Source organism: Phacochoerus africanus, chromosome 1 (assembly GCF_016906955.1).
Source record: "Phacochoerus africanus isolate WHEZ1 chromosome 1, ROS_Pafr_v1, whole genome shotgun sequence".
In the NCBI taxonomy this organism is placed as follows: Eukaryota; Metazoa; Chordata; class Mammalia; order Artiodactyla; family Suidae; genus Phacochoerus; species Phacochoerus africanus.
In genome coordinates, this window is record NC_062544.1 from 112,993,179 (window position 1) to 113,014,753 (window position 21,575).

At 56.7% G+C, this 21,575-nt stretch overlaps 1 protein-coding gene across 2 annotated transcripts; it reads left to right on the plus strand.

Moving 5' to 3' along the window:
• Positions 1–6,075: 6,075 nt before the first annotated feature.
• On the plus strand, positions 6,076–21,140 carry SLC38A3 (solute carrier family 38 member 3). 2 transcript variants are annotated; one of them, XM_047774764.1, is made up of 17 exons: positions 6,090–6,158; positions 9,945–10,049; positions 14,378–14,535; positions 14,632–14,713; positions 14,880–14,995; positions 15,572–15,645; positions 15,730–15,822; positions 15,911–15,992; positions 17,080–17,162; positions 17,245–17,303; positions 17,615–17,779; positions 17,859–17,938; positions 18,481–18,581; positions 18,805–18,929; positions 19,024–19,168; positions 20,049–20,152; positions 20,242–21,140. In XM_047774764.1, exons 2-17 carry the CDS (start codon positions 10,041–10,043, stop codon positions 20,344–20,346), a joined length of 1,581 nt encoding a protein of 526 aa, XP_047630720.1. In that variant the 5' UTR covers positions 6,090–6,158; positions 9,945–10,040; the 3' UTR covers positions 20,347–21,140. The 2 variants fall into 2 exon arrangements, with proteins under 2 accessions (XP_047630730.1, XP_047630720.1); XM_047774774.1 differs by lacking the exon at positions 9,945–10,049 and having other exon boundaries at positions 6,076–6,158.
• Positions 21,141–21,575: the final 435 nt, after the last annotated feature.

Genomic DNA, 21,575 nt, shown 5'->3' on the forward strand with positions numbered 1-21,575 from the left:
GAAAAAGATTGAGTGGGGAGGCAATGGGCTGGTGCCAGAGCCTGAGGGCCCGTGCTTCCTCCGAAAGATGATGGGTCCAGGAAACCCTTGAAGCTAGGACATAATTGCAGGGCTGGGATTAGGGTGAGGCAAATGAGGCACTCGTGTGAGGTGCAAAATATAAGTTAGTGCCAAAAATTCAGTAATCAAGATAAATATTAATGCAATACTTTCAAAAATAAAAATTACTGCAAAAAAAAACCCCATGATAAACAGAACATCAAATCTTTAAATAAAGACAAGATCCTAGTGCACCCTACAGAGCCATATTGGCCACTGAAGCAAAAGGGAAAATGTCCACACTCCTATGTATGTATTTTATGTGTTTTGTTTGTTTGTTGTCTTTTTGTCTTTTTAGGGCCACACCTGTGGCATATGAAGGTTCCTAGGCTAGGGATCTAACTGGAGCTGTAGCCACCTGCCTACACCACAGCCACAGCAATACCAGATCCTGGCCTCGTCTTTGACCTACACCACAGCTCACGGCAATGCCGGATCCTTAACCCACTGATCTGATCGAGGCCAGGGATCGAAACTGCAACCTCATGGTTCCTAGTCAGATTTATTTCCGCTGCACCACAACGGGAACTCCTATTTTATGTGTTTAAAAAGTTTAATTTTTTTTCACAGAACATTAAAGTAGTTGAAAAAACATCAAACAAATTGAAAGTTTGTATATTCAAACTCACAGTGGGAATTCCCTGCTACGATGCAATGGGTTTGGAGGCATCTCAGGGACACTGAGTTACAGTCTTTTTTGGGTTTTTTGTTTTTGTCTTTTTGCCTTTTCTAGGGCCACACCCGAGGCATATGGAGGTTCCTGGGCTAGGCGTCTAATCGGAGCTGTAGCTGCCGGCCTACACCACAGCCACAGCCATGCCAGATCTGAGCGGCATCTGTGACCTACACCACAGCTCACAGCAATGCCGGATCCTTAACCTACTGAGCAAGGCCAGGGATCAAACCCACAACCTCATGGTTCCAGTCGGATTTGTTAACCACTGAGCCATGACGGGAACTCTCCTGAGTTGCAGTTTTGATCCCTGGCCCCACACAGCCACAGTGGGTTAAGGATCTGGCACTCCTTCAGCTGTGGTATAGGTCACAACTGTGGCTCAGATCTGATCCCTGGCCCAGGAACTCCATATGTAGTAGGGCAGCCAAAAAAAAAAAAAAATTAAATTAAAAGTGTTAAAAAACTCACGTTACTTGAAGCTTAAATATTTTATTTATATCTAAAACAATTTGTACTTTTATTTTCTTGGCTTTAGTGGACATAAAATCATCAATGATATTTTCCAAATCTGTTTTTGGGACATACAATCTTTAAAATTTTTCATCAAATCACATATATAGGGACACACATCTCTCCTGGGGGCCAGGCATAGGGGAAGACAGAGTGAGGCTGGGGGGATTCATGAGGAAGAGACATGTCATTGCCCCATGGGGATCAGTGGCAAGGGTCTGGATCTGCAAGGAATGGAACTCAGTGACAAGGGTCTGAATTTCTGCAGTGACCAAGTGCATGGGATGCCTCCACCAAGCTGGGGCTGCAGAGCATTGCTGAGGGAACTGAGTTTTCTGGAACTGTGGCCACCTGGGGGAGAGGCCCAGGAGGCAGATACCTGGGGTAGGGCAGAAGGCAGCATGTGGGCAGTATCCTTGGTGTCGAGGTGGAAGTGGCCCTGTGAGCCTGAGCAGGGCTAGAAGGGGAGAGTAAAAGTGCCCAGCCTTAGCACGGGGTGGAGGGAGAGACACTGGATGGGTTAGGGAGCCCAGGAGACATGTGAGCAGCCACACTGGTGCTGCTCAGAGGCCTAAGAGGAGGAAGATGTGGCTGGGACCTCCACTGGGTGGTCTTGGTCCAGATGAGCTGAGGCTGCTCAACCCTGCCGAGGACCCTCTGCCTGAATAATTTACTGGAGTGAGGTGGTGAGTGGGATTTTATGGTGGTGAGGGGCAAGGCAAAAAACAGGCTTTGAGGAGCTGGAGGTGGCAGGTGACGGAGGAAGCTGTTGGCAGAGGTGGGCTGATGGGGTCTTCCATACAGCCACCTTGTCTTGGAAGGAAGGTAATGAGCTCCCCAGCCTTCCTAGGCAAGGAATAGAGAGGAGGCCAAACACCATGCAGGAGCTGGAACCTGTGCTCCAGGAAGTCTGACTCCAGGGATTTAGGACGAGTATTCTTGGCTCCCATGGACTGGGTTCACTGCCTGGCCTCAAGCTGCCCTGTCCATGGCCAGTTTCCCAGCCTGAAGCCTCCTTGGCACCACTTACCACACCGGTGTAATTGTACCCTAAGGAGCAGGATCAATGGTTGCCCGATGCCTGATTCACAGTCCAGGGCAGAAGATCAGAGAGAGCTGGCCCAGAGTTGGCACAGTGGCCACACCCTCATCATGTAGGCAGGGGGCATTTACTGTGGGTACCTCCAGCCACTACCATCCCTGCCTGACTTCAAACTCAAGGTGCCCCTGAGGGCCTTCACAGCCTTCAACTCTGGCTCTGACAGGACAAACCTGGCCCGGCCACTGACCAGAGATTAGACTGGCCTGGCGGATGGTTAATGCCACTGACGTCAGGGCCTGGTTGGGTGGCCGCTGGGGCCTTGAGCCCTCCCCACAGGCAATAGCATGGCCCACGTGACCTGGACTCATTAAGCCACTTCAGTGACCAGAGAAGCTGGGGGCCAGATCTCAGGGCAAAGAGGAGGTCTGCGGGGAGCCCTCCAGGTCTGCGGGAGCAGGCTTCAGCCAGGAGGTCAGCAGTTCTGGGGACCTGGGCCAGGGGAGACCTAGAGAGCAGGGTTTGCCTATGGGTCCCCTCTCTATTTCCATACCCCTAAAGTCCTGCTTGTGCTGCCCAAAGAGGAGGCTCCCAGACACCAGACTGGGCAGAGTGTAGTCAGGAGCTGTGGGTGTGGATCCTCAACTCTGGGCTGTGGAGGGGAGAACAACTCTCTCCTATAAGGCCTGGAAAGCCCCCAACATGACTTCAGGCCAAGGGTCCTGCCCCTACACACAGCCCTCCACCTATCAATGCTGATCCCACACTCACTCAAGCCTCCCTGTGGCCAACTGGTTTCTTCCACCCACAGTGCCCTCTCTTCCCCACCCTGGCATGTGCCTTTCCTCCCCTTGGCAGAGCCAATGCCACAGATTGCTTCTCCATCAGGTTTTTCCTGAGCCGCTTTTAGAGCTAACCTGGCAAGAGCTTTCCTGTCTAGAGGAAAAGACAGGCGCACCCAGAGACACTGAGGCTGTGGCCATGCAGTGGGGTGATGAAAGCAGCTGCAGTAAGTACAGGGAGAGCTGGTTCTTCCTGGGGGCTCAGGCAGGATTCTCAGAGGTGACCTTTCATTTGGGCTTTGAGGAACAAGTGAGAGTTTGCCAAGGAGGTGGGACAGGAACGTGTGCGGCCAACCAGGCAGTGGGGGATGAAGAGGCCAACTGGGAAGAGGAGCAGGTTGGGAAGATGTCAGGGAAGCCAGCTGGGTGCGAGACAGGTGCTTGCAGTATATCCAGGGAGCTGGTGGATAAAGATGCTAGGCTCTGGGGAGGACTGGGTTGGAGGTGAAGATGGAGCTCCACTGTAAAAGAGGGTCTGGGAGTTCCCATTGTGGCGCAGCAGAAACAAATCCAACTAGTAACCATGAGGTTGCAGGTTCAATGCCTGGCCTCGATCAGTGGGTTAAGCTGTGGTGCAGGTTGTAGACGTGGCTCAGATCCGGCATTGCTGTGGCTGTGGCATAGGCCTGCAGCTGTAGCTCTGATTAGACCCCTAACCTGGGAACCTCCATATGCTGCAAGCGTGGCCCTAAAAAGCAAAGCAAAACAAAAGAGAGAGAGAGAGAGAGAGGGTCTGGGGTTTCTGTGTAGATGGTGTGCCAGGGGAGGTGCTGGCATGGTGAGAGGAGCCTACCTAGCTGGAGGTTGAGAAGATGTGACTAAAGAGGGAGGAACAGAGCAAAGGGCTGCCGGGACCCTGGAAGGAGGGTCTGGGAGATCCTGGGACCCTAAGTTCTGCCTTGTGTGTTTAGCAGTTTCTGGAGATGAGGGAGCGGAGGCAGGGGGCCCGGCTGAAGGCTAAGATAAAACTTCCTCCACCTTCCACTCCACGTGGCTGCCCCCAGTGCTGCAGCTATGTGGATGGACATTCCCTCTGGCCTCTGGCAGAAGGCGCCTGGTACCTCTCAGAGCCCCGTAACGGCTGCCAGATGTCCAGCCACCTCGGGCTGGGTTGGGAGATTCGGCAGGTGGCGGGAAAGGCCTCCGAGCTGTGTTTGCCCTGGCTGGGGCCCAGGCCTAGCATCAACAAACAGGCAGCCCCTCCCCCAGCCTGGCCACAACTGGCCCGCCCAGGGACCCCACATCACGCTGCCTCGGTGCCTCCCACAGCAGCCCAGACCAGCCAGTCCCTGCTTCTTCCAGTTTGGATTGAGGACCCCAACACCCACATGATGAGTGACTTTGAAGCCAGGCCTGGCTCCTCAGGAACTGCCAGTGGGAACACCCAACCCTTTGCAAATGGCTTCTGTTAGCATCCAGGGTATCTGGAGATGGGAGGTGGGGGCAGATTGAAATGCTGTTCAGCGCCTCTCCTATGTGACTCTGTCCCACCGGCAGTCCTCAAGGCCCTTTGGAAGGTAAGAGTCTTGGGGTCTCTTATAATCAAGGTAAGCTGTGATCTGGGGATTACACCAGCTCCAGATCAAGAGGGAGAGCCAGTCCCTTCCTGTTTTTCAGCCATCAACAGGGAAGGAGCTTGGGTAGTTTAGGTTTTCAAGGATGCCACCATCCTAATGCCTTTCTCTTTAGTCCTCCCAGGCCCCTGGCACTCTCAGCCAAAGCTGAGTCCCCTGCCCTTTGCTCATAGCTTCCCCTTCACCCACTCCCTGAAGCCAGGGGAAAGGACAGAGCCATTTCGTGTAACACAGAGAGAAACTGAGGTGTGCCAGGGCTTGGCTGTGGTGGTGCCATGAGTCAGGAGGAAGAGAATTCTGGAGTCCTGACTCCGAGGGCAGGGGAGGGTTGTGGTTCTTCCCAACACCGGTGAGGGGGGCATACATGAGACAGAGACATCCAGCTTGGCTAGGAACAGCAGAGGCCATGGATTAATCGGATCAGAGCCAGTGGCTGAGAAGCAAGTGACACAGCTGTTCTACGAACACCCCCGCCCCAATTCACCCCCAAGGTCAAGGCCTCCCACAGCCCCTGAAGGGGGGGCCTTAACACCCACCACCCACCTCTGAGCACCAAGGCCTTAGGGGAGAAGCAGGCAAGGGTGGGATAGGAGCTTCCTGCCAAGAACCTGGCCACCCTAGAACCCCCTTCCCCAAGGCACCAAGTCCCAGGCCTCATTGCCCACGGGCAGACACAGCTGTCTCCTATTCCTTAGAAATAAGGAAATGGGGGCATGGCCAGGGGGATCCAGGCAAGGCTGAGCACCAGCCGAGCCCGGCTCCACCCCTATCCTCACTGCCCCAGCAATTGTCTACCCGCAATCTCTTCTGAATATTTGGGGGTAAAGATAGAACTGATATAGGGAATGTCTGTCCTCACCCTATCCCACCTCTGCTTGGGAAGGGTGAGGCAGGCAGAAAAGAAGTCCCTTGTCCTGAGTGATGTCTGGAAATCCCCCACAGAAGGCACCCTTCACTGAGGCCCTGCTCCCACTCCTCTTGGTGAAGAGCCTCTTCTGGCTTCAGGGAAGTGAGGGCAGAGTCTTTCGGGGGTAAAGGGGGCAACTCAGAGACCTCGGAGAGAATTTGCTTTGGACTAAAGCATTCCCCCCCACAACATGCAACTGAGCCTCTTCCAGAGCCGCTGCTCTCCTACCTAGGGACTCAGGGCTTGGGCTGCCCCCTTTGCTCCAGGCCTGCCGGGGCGGGGGGGGGGGGGGGGGGGGGGGGGGAGGGTGCGGGGGGGCGGGGGTAAGGAAGGGGCCCCGCCTCTCCCCAGACCGGCCCCTCCTCCCGCGGGCCGCCAGGGATTGGCGGGCCGGGGGCGGGCCGGGGGCGGGGCCGGGCGCCCTTCATCCCCAGCAGCTGCGCTCAGCCGGGAACAGAGCCGACAGCACCGGCCGGAGCGGAGTACCGCGCGTCCCCACCCGCGAGGCCAGGTACTGCTGGGGGCGCCGACCCCGAGTCCAGGGGCACCGGGCGGGCGGAGCCCTACTGTCCACTTTCACGTCCGGATCTGGACCCTGGGCAGCTCCCTTCGGAGCTGCCCAGGTCCCGGGCAGGCGCCCCAGCCTCCGGAGCTTCAGCCCCAACCGCTCCGAGCGCAGGTCTAGAGACCTTCCAGTTGGGACCTTCCAAGCTTAGGATCTTCCGAGCTTGAGCGGGTGTCCCAGGAGGGGCACTTCGTTGTTTCGGGGCCTCTCGCAGAATCTGGCAGGATAGCGGGAGATCCGTGGCACCAGGGGCTGGGGCCACAGGACGCCTTGTTGGGGGCTCGAGTGGCGTGCGATAGACTGTCAGAGGCATGGCCCACGGGGACGGGCTCGAGAGGGTCCTGGAGGGGGGCCTCAGAGGGCCCGGGAGCAGGTCCTGGAGCGCTGCCCCGACGGGCGCCTGACAAGCAAATCAGCCCGGCTGGCACACCGGGCCTCCGGGTATATTTATCCCGCTGTTTTAGGCAGGGGCTTGAGGGCAGATCGGGCCAGGTTGCCTAAGGGGCCGCGGGGCACATTTTGGTCCCAGAGCCGGTGCCATTTGCAGCCGGGCCAGCGGGCACCACGGGCACAGGGCTCGTGTGGCTCCCTGGCCTGAGGGCGGGGCTCCGGCCGAGCTCCTAACGGCCTAGCGCCAGGACAGGGTGCGAGAGCTGACCACACGCTCAGGGGCGGAGGGAAAGGACCAGGATTCGGTTTGCAGGAGCCCGCCCTCGCCCGATTGGCCACAGCGGGTGCATGCGTTTGTTTACACCCGGGAGGGGGAGACCAGGGGCGGGGCTTGTGGGAATTGGCCCCCTCCCCCACAGTGACCTGATCCCTGAGCCCAGGTTTAGGCACTAGGAGAGGTCTGAGGGGGACTAAGTCTAAGGCCCCTGCACTGTGGGGAACACCTACACCCAGGTCCATCCTTCCTTCAGCCTGCCAGTCCTTCCTTCCACGGCTGCCTTGGGCCACCGTGCTGTCCCTGAAAGAGGCCCTTTCTCTTCAGTACACAGTCTGGCATGGGGGCTCACTTCCTTCTGGAAAGGAAGCAAATCCCTCAGAGGTTCTCAATCTGGAGCACAGAATGCTGGAGAGATCTCGAGACAGTTCATTTTGAGAGGGGAAAGTTCTACACAAGCACAGAAGGCTTTCTGCAGGAAGCACCAAAGGTGGGAGGAATGGGGGGGGGGGCAGGGAGCCAGGCCTGGAACATCTCCACAAGGGCTAGAATGACTGAAATCAAGAATGAGAATCTAAGAGTTCCCCTTGTGGAGTTCCCGTCATGGCTCAGTGGTTAACAAATCAGACGAGGAACCATGAAGTTGCGGGTGCGATCCCTGGCCTTGCTCAGTGGGTTAAGGATCTGGTGTTGCTGAGCTGTGGTGTAGGTTACAGACGCGGCATCGATCCCATGTTGCTGTGGCTCTGGCGTAGGCTGGTGGCTGCAGCTCCGATTGGACCCCTAGCCTGGGAACCTCCATATGCCAAGAGAGAGGCCCAAGAAATGGCAAAAAGACCAAAAAAAAAAAAAAAAAAAAAGAGTTCCCCTTGTGACTCAGCAGATTATGAACCTAACTAGTATCCAGGAGGATGAAGGTTCAATCCCTGGCCCCACTCAGTGGGTTAAGGATCTGGTATTGCTGTGAGCTGTGGTGTAGGTCACAGATGCAGCTCGGATCCTACATTGCTGTGGCTGTGACATAGACCAGCAGCTGCAGCTCCAATGTGACCCCTAGCCAAAAAAAAAAAAGAAAGAAAGAAATGAGAATCTCTGATCCCTTCTGGCTGAGGGCAGGGGGCTGTGCCTCTGGGGTGGGTTGGGGTATACGTCTCAGAACTTTGTTCTGTGTGGGCCCATAGAGCCCCTGTCCTCAGTGGCTTTTCAAGCCACCCTTTGTTCAGTAATGTTTTCTGGAGTCCATGTCACAAACACCCATCAGTCCAGGGCTCCAGGTGGCCAGACCATGAGAGTTGTTTGCTCCTGTCCTGGTGCCTGCTTCCCCAGCAAGTAGACTTGGAGTCCTAGACAAATGGAGAAGCTGAAGAAGTGCAGGAGTACATGCTGGGTGGTTCATGGTCTCTACGTGGGGGCAGGAAATATTGTTGAACCGAACCGAGTGTATCCCGCACTCGGTCTGGGCTGGGTAGGGTACAGGCACTTAGTTTGAGGAGAAACTGTTTGGGGGGAGCAGTTGGCTGCAAGAGAGATTCAGTTTTGGCATCTATGTGCACAGAAAGCTGGGGTGGGATATGATGCAGCCTATACCGAACAGGGATAGGGGCCCTGCGGGAGAATGTTCCAGTGCAGTCATGGCCAGCCAGGTGCCACTTGGAGCAGGTGAGATGTGCTGGAGCCTTGCCAAAGACCTCAGACCCATTCCATTCACTTAATACTTACTGAGTACCTACTGTGTGCCCCAAGCACAGTCCAGTAGGGAAGAGTTGGACTTTGACTCTGGATAAGAAGACAGATGCAGGGTGGGGGCACTCTAGAGGACCAGGTGGGGCTTCTAGGGGCTAAAGGGAAGGACCAGCTGCTGGGGCAGGAGGGGCTTTCCGGTCAGCAGCCTGGGGTGGCTTGGTTTTGAATTTCCGCTCTGCGGGCCACGTCCTGTACACAGCCTTCAGCCGGCACGTCTGCACACGTGCATGGCCACTAAGGATGGGGGTCACTCCAACTGACTGTCATCTCCGTAGAGCTTTCCCATTGTGTGGGTGGACAAGCTCTGGGTGCTGAACTAGAGGGTTCTGAATTTTCCAGCTGGGCCCGATCTTGTGGCCCTAGTGGGCTCAGTCCCACCCTCCAGCTGTCCTGAATCTGGCTAAGGAGGGCATGACCTGCCCTTGTAAAAACTTGGAAATGCTGTGGCATCCTGCATCCTGCTGTGGCATCCACTGGGCCTGCTGCCCCTCACCTGGGCCTCTGGTCCCTTCTCAGCACCTTGCTCCTTTTGGGGTGCTCTGTCTCGTCTTGGCTATCTCTCTGTCTCTCCATCTGGCTGTCTCTAACTGGTTGGCTGTCTCTGTCTGTCTGTCTCTCACCTGTCTGGTTGTCTGTCTCTCTGTCTGAATGGCTATCCATCTCTCACTGTATCTTTCTCTGTTTGTGTCCCTCTGTAATCTGTCTGCATTTCTATTATCTCCCTGTACCTTGCTAGGACTGTCCCTCTGTCTGGATCAGTGTGCAGGGACACACATATCATGTGGGTATGTTTTCTCTCCCTGCCTCTCTTTTCCCTCCCTCTGCCTCTCTCTGCTTCTTCCTGACATTGGATGGTGTCTGTCCTCCAGGCTGACCTTGCCTTTTGCCCCTCCCCAAGCCAATCAGGGTCTCCAGTGAGTCCTGAGCTGCCCCAGGCCCCTGTTCCAGCTTTCTTTAGGGCCAGAAGTTCGGCTGTCCAAATATTTGGCTGCCTCCAGGGAATTCCGGGTCAGCAGGAAGGAGGATGGGCTGGCTGGCTCGGGGTCTCCCCTGCCCCTGGGGGGCCACATGCACGTGATGTCCTGTCCTTTGCCTCAGCTGGGCCTTGGGCTGCACGTCCTTCTCAGCGGGCTGGCAATTGGGGGGAAGCGGCTGCTGCTGGCTCTGGCCTGGTCTTGAGCCGAGAGGTTCTAACTGTAGCTTCTACTGGGGCCAACCTGAGCAAGGAGGGTCCAGGACTGGGCAGCGGGGGAGGCATGGGCGTTAGGGGGCTAGGCCCAATACTAAGCATCTGTTAGGTGTTTAAAAAATGTACCCTGTCACAGGAAAGTCCATCTTCCGGCCCCAGCTGGGGCCCTCAGATCCTCCTAGATGCTTCCGGATGCCCAGAACACAGAAGGACGGGGCCAGGGAGCTAGGGGATGAGAGAGGTTAGTGTGGCCAACACATCAATGTTCTGCACTGTTTGTCTTTGCCTGATGTGCCCCTCCTACATTGCCACCCCCTATGTACCAGCCCGGTGTTGGTCACACACTAGCCACTTAGTGTTGTTGACCACAGGGGAGTCGTAAATGGAAGACTGGACCTGCTGAGGTCAAAATCTGGAGTTGTGGGTCTGGGGGAGGGGCCAGGGCTTTGTTTTAGCATCCTCGCCTGCTCTGAACACCCTCCCACACGCCCTGTCCCTAGACCCCCGACCTCAGCAATCAGCTCTACACCAATCCCTGTGGCTGTGCCTTAAAAACATACAATCCAGACTTACCTGTCAAATCAAGTTTCCCTGTTAATGGAGAGCTTGTCCGAAGAGGGTGTTTTCCTTCTGAAGCCTGGAGAAGTAGGTGGACAAGGGGGTGCTATATTGGGAGGGGCACCTTCTCTCAGCTAACCAGAGCAGCAGTCAGGACAGGTGAGCTCGAACTGGGAGCAGCCCTGAGCCCCAAGAGATGACCACATTGGACCTTTAAACCAGGCCAGCAGCCTCTCCCCTAAGATCTGGGCTGAGGTGAAGGCTGCCCAGGCACACGGAGCTTGGGGCCCATGGCAGAAAGCTATGTGGGGTCTGCAATGCCACCAGCACATTCCCACAGGGCCAAGGAATGGCTCCCTGTAGCTGACCCGCTACTGCAAACCCACTCATGTTCCTGAGTGTTAGGGAGGAAAGCCAGGCTCAGAGCCCTGGTACCTCCAAGGACCTCGATGCAGGGATAGAGAGATGTGCTTCCCATAGCAGCTGACGCAAGCAGTGGCCCCACAGTGGCCTGGATTCCTGGGTCTCGAAATCTTTAATTAGCCGAACTCAACGCCTGCAGAGGAGGTGTGCCTGACGAATTCTCACCCTGTGATGTCTGCGTGGGAGGACGGTACCTGCTGTGCTACCCCTGTGGCTCCTGCTCCCCCTGGCCTTTATCTCCCAGCAGAGCAAACAGGCCCCAGGGCAGTGGCCTGGACCATTGATTTACTGCCTGAACCCATGCTACACCCCTGACAGATGCCATTCTGATGATCTGCCCAAGGTCGCAGTAATCTTCCCACCCCAGAGCCTGACCCCTCTCTGAGAGCCCGTGGTCTGCCCTGGGGCTGAAGTCCTGAGAGAGGCTCCTCGGTCGGTCCCCACCTTTGGTCCAATCTCACGGAACCCCTGGAGGACGGAGGCCACTGAGGTCCTGAGTGGGGAGTGCTTTGTCCATGATCACACGGTGTCCAGAGCCAGGTCAGGCCTCAGACCCAGAATGTCCACTCCCGCTTTCCACACAAGTGGGTCAGGATCTGCTGACAGCTTTTGTCAGGCAGGGGCTGTCATCTGAGTCTACCCTAATACCTGATGCAAAGGAGCTTGGGAGGTGGCAGGCCTGAGAGATGGGAACTTTCAAACATGAACTGCCAGCCTCAGGGAATGGCTGTAGATCCACATGCCAGGCCAGTTCTAGTCTCTGCCCTGGGCCCCCCAACCCTCAGTCCTGCCCTAGACTGAAGCGCAGACTCCTTCAAAGTCCTATCAGGCTTGTCTATGCCTTGGAACCTTCATTCTATCCTCACACTGCCTCATATTATACCTCAGGGCCTTTGCACATGCCATGCCCTCTGCTTGAGGCACTCTTTCCTGTTTCCACACCTTGGGACACCCTACTGGAATTTATGAACTGGTTCCATTGCCTCCTCCAGGAAGCCTTCCTTTTGCCTCTCTCTCTCTCCTCTTTTTATAATTTTTTTTTAACTCATGGTATGCAAGTTTCCTGGGTCAGGGATCAAACCTGTGCCATAGCTGTAACCAGAGCCACAGCAGTGACAACACTGGATCCTTAACCTGCTGAGCAGCAAGAGAAATTCTCCATCTTGTTTTGTTTGGTTTTGTTTTCTCTCTCTCCTTTTCTGAGTCCCAGGACTATGTGGCTCACACTCAGTTACAGTAGGAGCCATAGGGTAGGGGATGTGGGTAGGGGTTGTGTCCCTTCCAGACAAGAAACTTCTTGAGGAAATGTAGTCCATGTCTGCTCTGGGATGTCAGGCCAGCCTGAGACCCAGCAGTGACTGGTCATGAGGAATAGACAGGACCTGAAAGTCTAGGTCCAGGTCCTGCTGGGGGATGGGGAACCTGGATCCAGGACCTCAGACATCTTGGCCATGACCACGCCATGTCCTGTGGTCTCCCTGGAGGCAGTGCTTGGCTGCTAGGGAAGAATATTAAGGCAGAGAAATGCGCTTTGTCCAAGCTGCCGACTCAGCACAGTCTGAGGGCCTGTCCCAGCCTGCCCAGGGTGAGAGGCCCAGCAAGGGCAACCCCAGCTAAGAGCCAGGGGGCACTCTGGAGTGACTCTGGAGAAAGGGTACAGATAGCCTTGGAGAAGTGCTGTTGGTGAGGCTTGGGGAAGGGGCATGAAGGAAACAGGCTGATCTTGAAGACTCTGGTCCAGGGAATAGGGTGTGAGAAGAGATGCTTAAACTATCATGGTCATGAGTGGACAGGGCTGGAGGAGAGAAGGGTTCAGATGCCAGCATAAGAGGAACAAGAGGCAAGTTGAGGTGTCCAAGGGTGCTAGGTATGGGGTCCCTAGGACCGAGGTGCCTAGGATCTGAACTCTGGCTTGTGGTGGCCTGGGGCAATGGCAGGGAGGTCCTCTGGTCAGTTCCACATGGCTGCTGCCTCCAGGACATGGGGCCTGAGGCCTGAGCCTAAGCCTCCCCACCCACCCTAGCCCCGAGTGCTGAGTTTGAGACCCTGGTCCCCCAGCTTCCAGAGTAGACCTGAGACCATCAGGGTCTGGAGTGGGGTTGGGGGTTTTAGGGCAGAATGCAGGGTTCCCAAGCAGAAGGGCTGCCATGATGTCAAGATCAGGCTCTGGCAGTGCTGCCCTGTCCCTGGTTTCCACTCTGGCCTCAGATCTCCTGCTGGCCTGACTGGCCTTCAGAATGTCCTTATTGGAGTTCCCATTGTGGCTCATTGGTTAACGAATCCGACTAGGAACCATGAGGTTGCGGGTTCAATCAGTGGGCTAAGGATTTGGCATTGCCGTGAGCTGTGGTGTAGGTTGCAGACAAGGCTCAGATCCCATGTTGTTGTGGCTCTGGCGTAGGCTGGAGGCTACAGCTCCGATTTAACCCCTAGCCTGGGAACCTCCATGTGCCGCGGGAGCAGCCCTAGAAAGGGCAAAAAGACAAAAAAAGAAAAAAAAGAATGTCCTTATTGATCCTGGGGGTACTATGCCCAGGTACCTTCTGGGGTAGGTGGCTCCCCAGCCCCAGTGATAGGAGAGGAACCAGTGAGTTGTCTGGGCAGTAGGCAGGGTTGGGCATGAGGAGGAGTGGAGCTGGTTCCTTTGAGGCCCAGCAGAGCTACTTTGCTCTCCCTGAGAGCAGGGAGGCAAAGACTGACCCAGTGGTCCAGGCCCACCTAGAGCTGGCCAAGGCCCCGAGTTCCTGATCTGGGGCTCCAGGAAGTATGGGGTCTGCTCAAGAGGGGTGGGCACCTAAGTGGAGGGTTCCCCAGCAGGGCAGGAGAGTCTTGAAAGAGAACATGGCCCTGAAGTCAGGGCTGTGTGGAGGGTCAAGCCCATGTGGCCCAGAGAACTGTGCCCCGAGGTACCCATTTCCTGGAAGGTTCCCCGAGGGCCCTTCACAGCCAGGCGGGCAGGGCCCAGGTGTCCAGCCACCCAGCACCGCCTCAGGCCTCCTGGCTCGGTGGGGGGAGTGTAGCCTCTGCGCCTGCCGTTCCCAGCGCCAACTCTCAGCCCACAGAAGCTCCTTTGTTCTGGCTGCCAGCAAAGCCCGCCGGGCGGCTGGGAACAGGGCCCACAGCCCTCACCCTCTCCCGAGGCCTCCAGCCATCGGGTAGTGCCATTCTAGGTTGGCTAGGAGGCCCCTGGCACACAGGGCCGGCACAGGAAAACGTCTCCCAGTGTTACTGTCAGGGAGGGGGGGGTCAGTCCAGGGTGCACCCCCAGAGTGGGGTCTGGAGGCCTTGGACTCAGCATCCTGGGGTCCTGGCACCACTGGGCTCTGAACTCAGGTCATCCACTGACTCCACATCACAGATGGGGAAACTGAGGCCCCACAGGCTTGCCTGGGCCGATCTGTGTCTGTGGTAGGCGGAGCGCTAAATCCTGGCTGAGGCATCCCCTCAGCATGTTCTGGAGAACTTAGGTACCTGAGCTCTGCCCTGAATCAACTTCTGGGAGATGTGCTACAGCGGCAGACTTCCTGTGGGAGTGTGAGCCATGGGCCCGAGGAGCAGGGTTGACCAGAGGGACTGTCTACCCCGTAGACAGCTGACCACGTCAGTGTGGGAGCCTGTGTTCCCGGTGGTGGTGGTTCCAGAGCGATGGAGGCACCTCTGCAGACGGAGATGGTGGAGCTGGTGCCCAATGGCAAACACTTGGAGGGGCTGCTCCCAGTCACCACCCCCATGGCTGGCAACCAGAGGTGAGCCAGGGCCCCAGTCATGGCTTAGGGTGGGGCAGGGCAGCGTGCGGGCCCAGGCGCTGGAGCTGAGCTGCCTGCTGTGGTCTGTGCCTGCAGGGTCGAGGGCCCCGGACGGAGCTGTGTTGAGGGTGAGGGCTTCCTACAGAAAAGCCCCAGCAAGGAGCCGCACTTCACCGATGTGAGCAGGGGCAGCGGTGGGGGGCTGGGGTACCACTGGGAGCTTGGGTGCAGTAACGAGGCACTCTGGGGCAGCGATGGGAGGCCAAGGGACAGTGGTGGGGAACCAACACTAATTTGCCCTCCACACTCACCCGACACCTCCCATCTCACTCTGGTGCCTGCAGTTCGAGGGGAAGACATCATTCGGTATGTCAGTGTTCAACCTTAGCAACGCCATCATGGGCAGCGGCATCCTGGGGCTCGCCTACGCCATGGCCAATACAGGCATCATCCTTTTCCTGTGAGTGCCCTCAGCAAACCTTCTAAAGATAGGAACCCTAAACAGGCCACCAACCCTGACCTCCCAGGACCTGCTGGTTTCCTGTCCCAAGACCCAGGCTACAGTGGGTGGGCCCTTACAGTCAACCCAAACCACTGCTGAAAAAAAGACAGCCATGGCCAGACAAATATACCTCACTTCCCTGTAAACCCACTGAGCTGACGACACAGAGCCAGCCTAACAGACCCAAGTCTGTCCTTCTACCACATTTCTGTGTGACGGATAAACCCTCAGGGCCAGGCTGTATGTGGGTACACGTGTCCTTACCTGGGAGCACTGCCCTGTGGCCTAAATGGAAAGCACGTTTGTTCAAAGAACTCAAGGGGAAATGGTGCTCGGAGGGCCCTTCTGGGTCACGGCCACCCTGGGTCAAGCCAGGTGAGGTTCACCACACCTGGGGTCTGCTGAGCTTGCATCCACACATGTGGGGGATCCGGACAGCTGGGTCACAGACCCAGCACTCCCAGGCCTCCTGGAGCTCACCGCCCCCGCCAGCCTGGGGAGGCCCTGCAGCCTCTTTTCGTCTAACTTCCCCAGCTTCCTGTTGACGGCCGTCGCCCTGCTCTCCAGCTACTCCATCCACCTGCTACTCAAGTCCTCAGGGATCGTGGGTGAGCCCCAAATCTGGCCTGTAGCAGGGAGGGGTGGGCTGGGTCAAGCCCTCCTGACTGGATCCTGATTCCCCGGCCCTGCAGGCATCCGTGCCTATGAGCAGCTGGGCTACCGTGCCTTTGGGACCCCAGGAAAGCTGGCAGCAGCCCTGGCCATCACGCTACAGAACATCGGAGGTGAGGTTGACGGGCAGGCGATGGGTGGTAGACAGGCTGAGGGCTGGCTGGTCTGGCTGGATTGGCTGACCTGCCCCCTCTCCCCCAGCCATGTCCAGCTACCTGTACATCATCAAGTCTGAGCTGCCCCTCGTCATACAGACCTTCCTGAACCTGGAAGAGCAGACCTCGTGAGCCCCAGGGTGGGGTGGGGCTGGGTGAGCGTGGGAGGACCCAGTCTGTCCCTCTGCGTCCACCACTAATGGCGCTCAGGCCAGGCCAGCAGAAGAGACAAGGCAGGGTGGAGGCGGGGAGCAGAGAGCTGCCAGCAGAGCTACCTTTCAGTGGACACTCGATTATGAAGCATCTAGGGGAGGCCCCAGGAAGGCCATGTGGGGCCGGGGTGGGTGAGGCCGCAGAAACTGCCCGCCTAGCCCTGGACCCAGCCTGAGAGCGCGGAGGACCTGAGAACCTCGGGCTTAGCTCTAAGCTCCTGCTATTCCTGACCATGGCTTGGGTGTTAGCCCCCCCTCGCGCCCCGCCCCAACCAAGAAATTAAGCCCACAGTGTCCCAGTTGCCTGTCATCAGTTTAGCCAGCACTGATGGCATCAACCATGTTTTGTGGGTAGAAACAGAGAGGACAGCCAGGCCCTGCCCTTGGCCACACAGTCCGGACAAGCAAAGAGACTGTGCAGCTAAGAGATGCCCCGGGAAGAAGGAAACATCCAGGATTCTGCCCCTGGCCCTGGGGGCCTTTCCCAAGGAACTAGCCTTTGAGCTTGCCCTGAAGGGGCATTTCCTCAGTTCCCTGTATCCACTGTCCATTGGGGGGCGGGTCAGGATGATACAGGATGCAGATGTGGGGAGGGGGGACCACAGGGAGTTCAGGTGGTTGGCAAGTCCCTGAGGCCCCCATAGAAAATACCTCACCCCTCAGAACCAGGTTCTTTCACCCCGCTGGCCCCCTTGGGGCTATTCCCTGGGAAGACTAGACCCAGACTTAGGTGTCCTGGGAAAAACAACAACCGTGACTATTATCGTAAGGGTTTCCAAACAGGAGCTGAGTGCATTAGTCTTCACATCTCCCGCAAGGAGAGCGCTAAGAGTATGCTCACTTGGCAGATGGGGAAAGGGAGACTCAGACCTGTGAACAAGTATTCTTCAGAGGTCACTCAGTGGTGTGACTCAGTGGCACCCACCAGCTGGGGGTGAAGGCAGGTGACCCCACCCAAGGCTGAGTGGGCTCTAATCTTGGCTCCCCACTCCTGGCCCTGCAGGGACTGGTACATGAATGGGAACTACCTGGTGATCCTGGTCTCTGTCATCGTCATTCTGCCCCTGGCATTGATGCGGCAGCTTGGTGAGCGTGGTGGGACCAGATCCTTGGAGGGATGCCTGGGAGGGGACCCTCAGTCTCACAGCCCCCCTTCCCCACTTTGCAGGCTACCTAGGTTACTCCAGTGGCTTCTCTCTCAGCTGTATGGTGTTCTTCCTAATCGCAGTGAGTCACCCTCCAGGCTGGTTCAGGGAGGGGGCAGGTCTTTCAGGAAGCCTGGGTCAGAAGGCAGCTCCTCCAGGAGTTCCCTGTAGTGCATCGGGTTAAGGATCTGGCATTGTCACTGCAGTGTCTTGGGTCCCTGCTGTGGCATGGGTTCAATCCCTGGCCTGGGAAGTTTTGCATGCCACAGGTATGGCAGGGGGAAAAAAAAAGAAGGCAGCTCCTCCAGTCCTGATCTAGATGTGGCTTCACAGTGACTTCTCAAGCAGCCTAGCCTGGCCCTGATTCCTTCATCCTTCGCCATCCCCACCTAGGTCATCTACAAAAAGTTCCACGTGCCCTGCCCACTGGCTCCCAATTTAGCCAACATTACAGGCAACTTCAGCCTCATGGATGTTGTCAAGGAACAGGCCCGGCTGCAGGTCGAGACGGAGGTCACAGCCTTCTGCACCCCGAACTACTTCACACTCAACACACAGGTTCCGACAGCCCAGGGTCAGGGCAGTGGGCCTGGTGAGGGGGGGTGGCCATCCTGACTCAGAACCTGTATTTCCCCAGACGGCATACACCATCCCCATCATGGCCTTCGCCTTCGTCTGCCACCCCGAGGTGCTGCCCATCTATACAGAGCTCAAGGAGTAGGTGGCTGTGGCGGGGAGAGGGGGTGGGGCTGCCATGAGTTGGCCTGGGGAGGATGGATGTGGTCCTAAAGAAGGGAGGGAGTGGAGTTCCCGTCGTGGCGCAGTGGTTAACGAATCCGACTAGGAACCATGAGATTGCGGGTTCGGTCCCTGCCCTTGCTCAGTGGGTTAAGGATCCGGCGTTGCCGTGAGCTGTGGTGTAGGTTGCAGACGTGGCTCGGATCCTGCGTTGCTGTGGCTCTGGCGTAGGCCGGTGGCTACAGCTCCGATTCAGCCCCTAGCCTGGGAACCTCCATATGCCGTGGGAGCGGCCCAAAGAAATAGCAAAAAAAAAAAAAAAAAGAAGGGAGGGAGTGATAGGAGCCAGATCATTTTATCAATGATTTCCAGGGGCACCACGAGGGGCCACTGGGGGCAAGAAGGAGGCTCCCTCAGCTGCCAGACGGTGAGGGGTGGTGCCAGAGAGAGACCCTGGGACACACGGGGCTTTCCCAGTGTGGCCCAGTGTGGCATCACTCCCCTCCCCTGCTGCCCCATAGCCCCTCCAAGCGGAAGATGCAGCACATCTCCAACCTGTCCATCGCCGTCATGTATGTCATGTACTTCCTGGCCGCCCTCTTCGGCTACCTCACCTTCTACGGTATGGCTGGACCGAGGGCAGAGGCAGGCCAGGCTGGGGGGCAAGGGGCTGGCCGGTGGCCATGGCGCCCTGCAGGCTCTAGGTGCTTTATTAGGTCTGTTAACTGTGCTCTGCAGCTATGGAGGTGAGTCTGTTGCCACTCCCCACAGTGTCAGGGTCAATCCAAGTTCAGAGCCCAATCCCCTCCCTGGACCTCCCGCTGACCACTCCCTGCCTGCCACAGATGGGGTGGAGTCAGAGCTGCTGCACACCTACAGCAAGGTGGACCCATTTGATGTGCTGATCCTGTGTGTGCGTGTGGCTGTGCTGACGGCAGTCACTCTCACGGTGCCCATCGTTCTGTTTCCGGTGAGCCGATGTGCAGGTGACCAGGTGGCCAGACCAATGGCAGGTGGGATTATGCGGCTGACAGATTGATGACTCTCCCCAACCTCCTCCCCAGGTGCGCCGTGCCCTCCAGCAGATGCTGTTTCAGGACCAGGAGTTCAGCTGGCTTCGGCATGTGCTCATTGCTATTAGCCTGCTCACTTGTATCAACCTGCTGGTCATCTTTGCCCCCAACATCCTGGGCATCTTTGGAGTCATCGGTGAGGGTCCGGCCCTGCTGTGAATGGAGGCAGGGTATCACCCCAGAGAACGTCCCTCCTGCAAACCCTGTTGGATTCCTGAATCTGTATCCTACATTGAAGGGATGCCTGCTGGCCATGTGCACAATTTGGCTTCCTGTCTGAGATTCTGAGGGCTAACCCATTTTGAGGGCTCAGAGAACTGAGTCAGTTACTCTTTCTGGGGGACAGGAAGCCCAGAGGTTGGGGACCTACGCAAAGGATTTCATTGGGTTTTGTCCCCATCTCATGTATAAGGCAGTTTGCAGTGATTCAGGGAGAGCCATGTAGCTGGTAAGTGGAGGGCCTTCATTCAGCCCTGGGATTATGGGATTATAAGGTTTGGGGTTCTGTCCACTGTCCCATCTCAGTTGAGGCTCTGAGCTGGAAGATCAGACAATTCCAAGACATCTTTGGGGTGACCCAACTCAAGAGGCAGATTCTCCAACCCAGCTCTGCAAGGACCAACACACAGACCTGGGGGCTGAGTATCCTGGATATCATAGACAGGATTCTCGGTTGGATGTCTGAAATTTAACTCAAAATGAAGCAAGCAGAAAATAATGTATTGGCTAAATTAATGGACAGCCTTCAGGAATAGCTATATCCAGGAACCCAATATCCTCAAGGTTTCGTCCCTCTCCTCTCTCTGCCTGCCTTTTCTCTTTGCTAGCTTCATTCACTGATAGATTCTTCTGACACCAACTGCACTAGCCTTCTGCTCTCTAGAATCAGGCAGAGCTCTCAAGTGGAGTCTCAGGATGAGACTCCCTCAACAAGGAACATTTGATCTCAGTAAGGGTCTACCCCTGAGCCTCAGCCAGGACGTGAGCCAGCAGAGGCCATGTGCTACTCTTTGCAGGTGCCACGTCTGCCCCATGCCTCATCTTCATCTTCCCTGCCATCTTCTATTTTCGCATCATGCCCATCGAGAAGGAACCTGCAAGGTCTACCCCCAAAATCCTGGTGCGAGGGGCCTAGAGGTTGTGGGGCTGGTGTGGGGCTGAGGAAGGTGCCCTGAAACTCAGACCTAACTCTGACTTCTGACCCCACAGGCCCTTTGTTTTGCTGCAGTTGGTCTCTTGCTGATGACCATGAGTTTGAGCTTCATCATTATTGACTGGGTCTCGGGGACAAGCCGGCACGGAGGAAGCCACTAGGATGAACCCCCCCATCCTGTTCTGTATCCCTGCCCAGACTCTTCGTCCTGTGGCCAGCTGAGGGAGAAGGAGAAAGATGTGGTGAATACTACGGCATTTGGCCCTGCCCCACGTCCTCTCTGTTGTAGTTTTTGTTAGAGCCAGGACCAAGGCCCTTGGGCCACTACCCTGCTGGGCTCCTGGGCCGCAGGGACTTCCTGAGCCGGGAACAGGGCGGGGTTGTAACTCCTGCTCCCTTCCTGCCGCCGCAGACCCCATTCAAGCCCCTCACCCTCTTTGCACAGGTGCATAGACTGAGGCCCAGCAGCTGCCGCAGAGGTCACACAGCCTGTAGGGAGATGTAGAGCTGAATCAGGCCCGCAGTCATCCCCCTACCTTGCTGCTGGGCCACAGTCCACACCCTGAGGCCTCATCTCCCCCAGCCCACTGGCCTTTCCTCCTTCTGTCCCCTAGAGCCTCTTCAGGCACTTGGGCTCAGGCCCTTAGATAATCTAGTCCTGTTCTCCCACCTCCTCCACCAGGAGCAGACCCCCCCCCCCGACCCTCCGGCTGGGGCCAGCAGGATCTTTTGAGGGTGAGGCTGGTGTGGGCACCCCCAGGGACCCCTGCCCTGGCCCTTCACCAGTCCCAGGGAGGCTGGGACTCCCCCCACCCCCAGCCCCGGCCAGAGCTCACATTCCACTGCAGGGAGAAGGAAGAGGCTGGAGGGCCCTGGGAACCAGAGACCCCCAGGGCCACACTGGGGCCAGGGTGGAGAGGCTGGCAGCCCCCTTTTATAAATATTATACATAAGACCAGCTGTGTTTTATATTCTTTTTTAAAAAAAAATTTATTATAGTTGACTTACATTGTTCTGTCAATTTCTGCTGTACAGCAAAGTGACCCAGTCATCTGTATATATACCTTCTTTTTCTCATATTATCGTCATCACATTCCATCACAAGTGATTGGACATAGTTCCCTGTGCTATACAGCAGGACCTCATGGCTTATTCATTCTTTTTTTTTTTTGTCTTTTTGCTATTTCTTTGGGCCGCTCCCACGGCATATGGAGGTTCCCAGGCTAGGGGTTGAATCGGAGCTGTAGCCACTGGCCTACACCAGAGCCACAGCAACGCAGGATCCGAGCCGCGTCTGCAACCTACACCACAGCTCACGGCAACGCCGGATCATTAACCCATCTGAGCAAGGGCAGGGATTGAACCCGCAATCTCATGGTTCCTAGTCGGA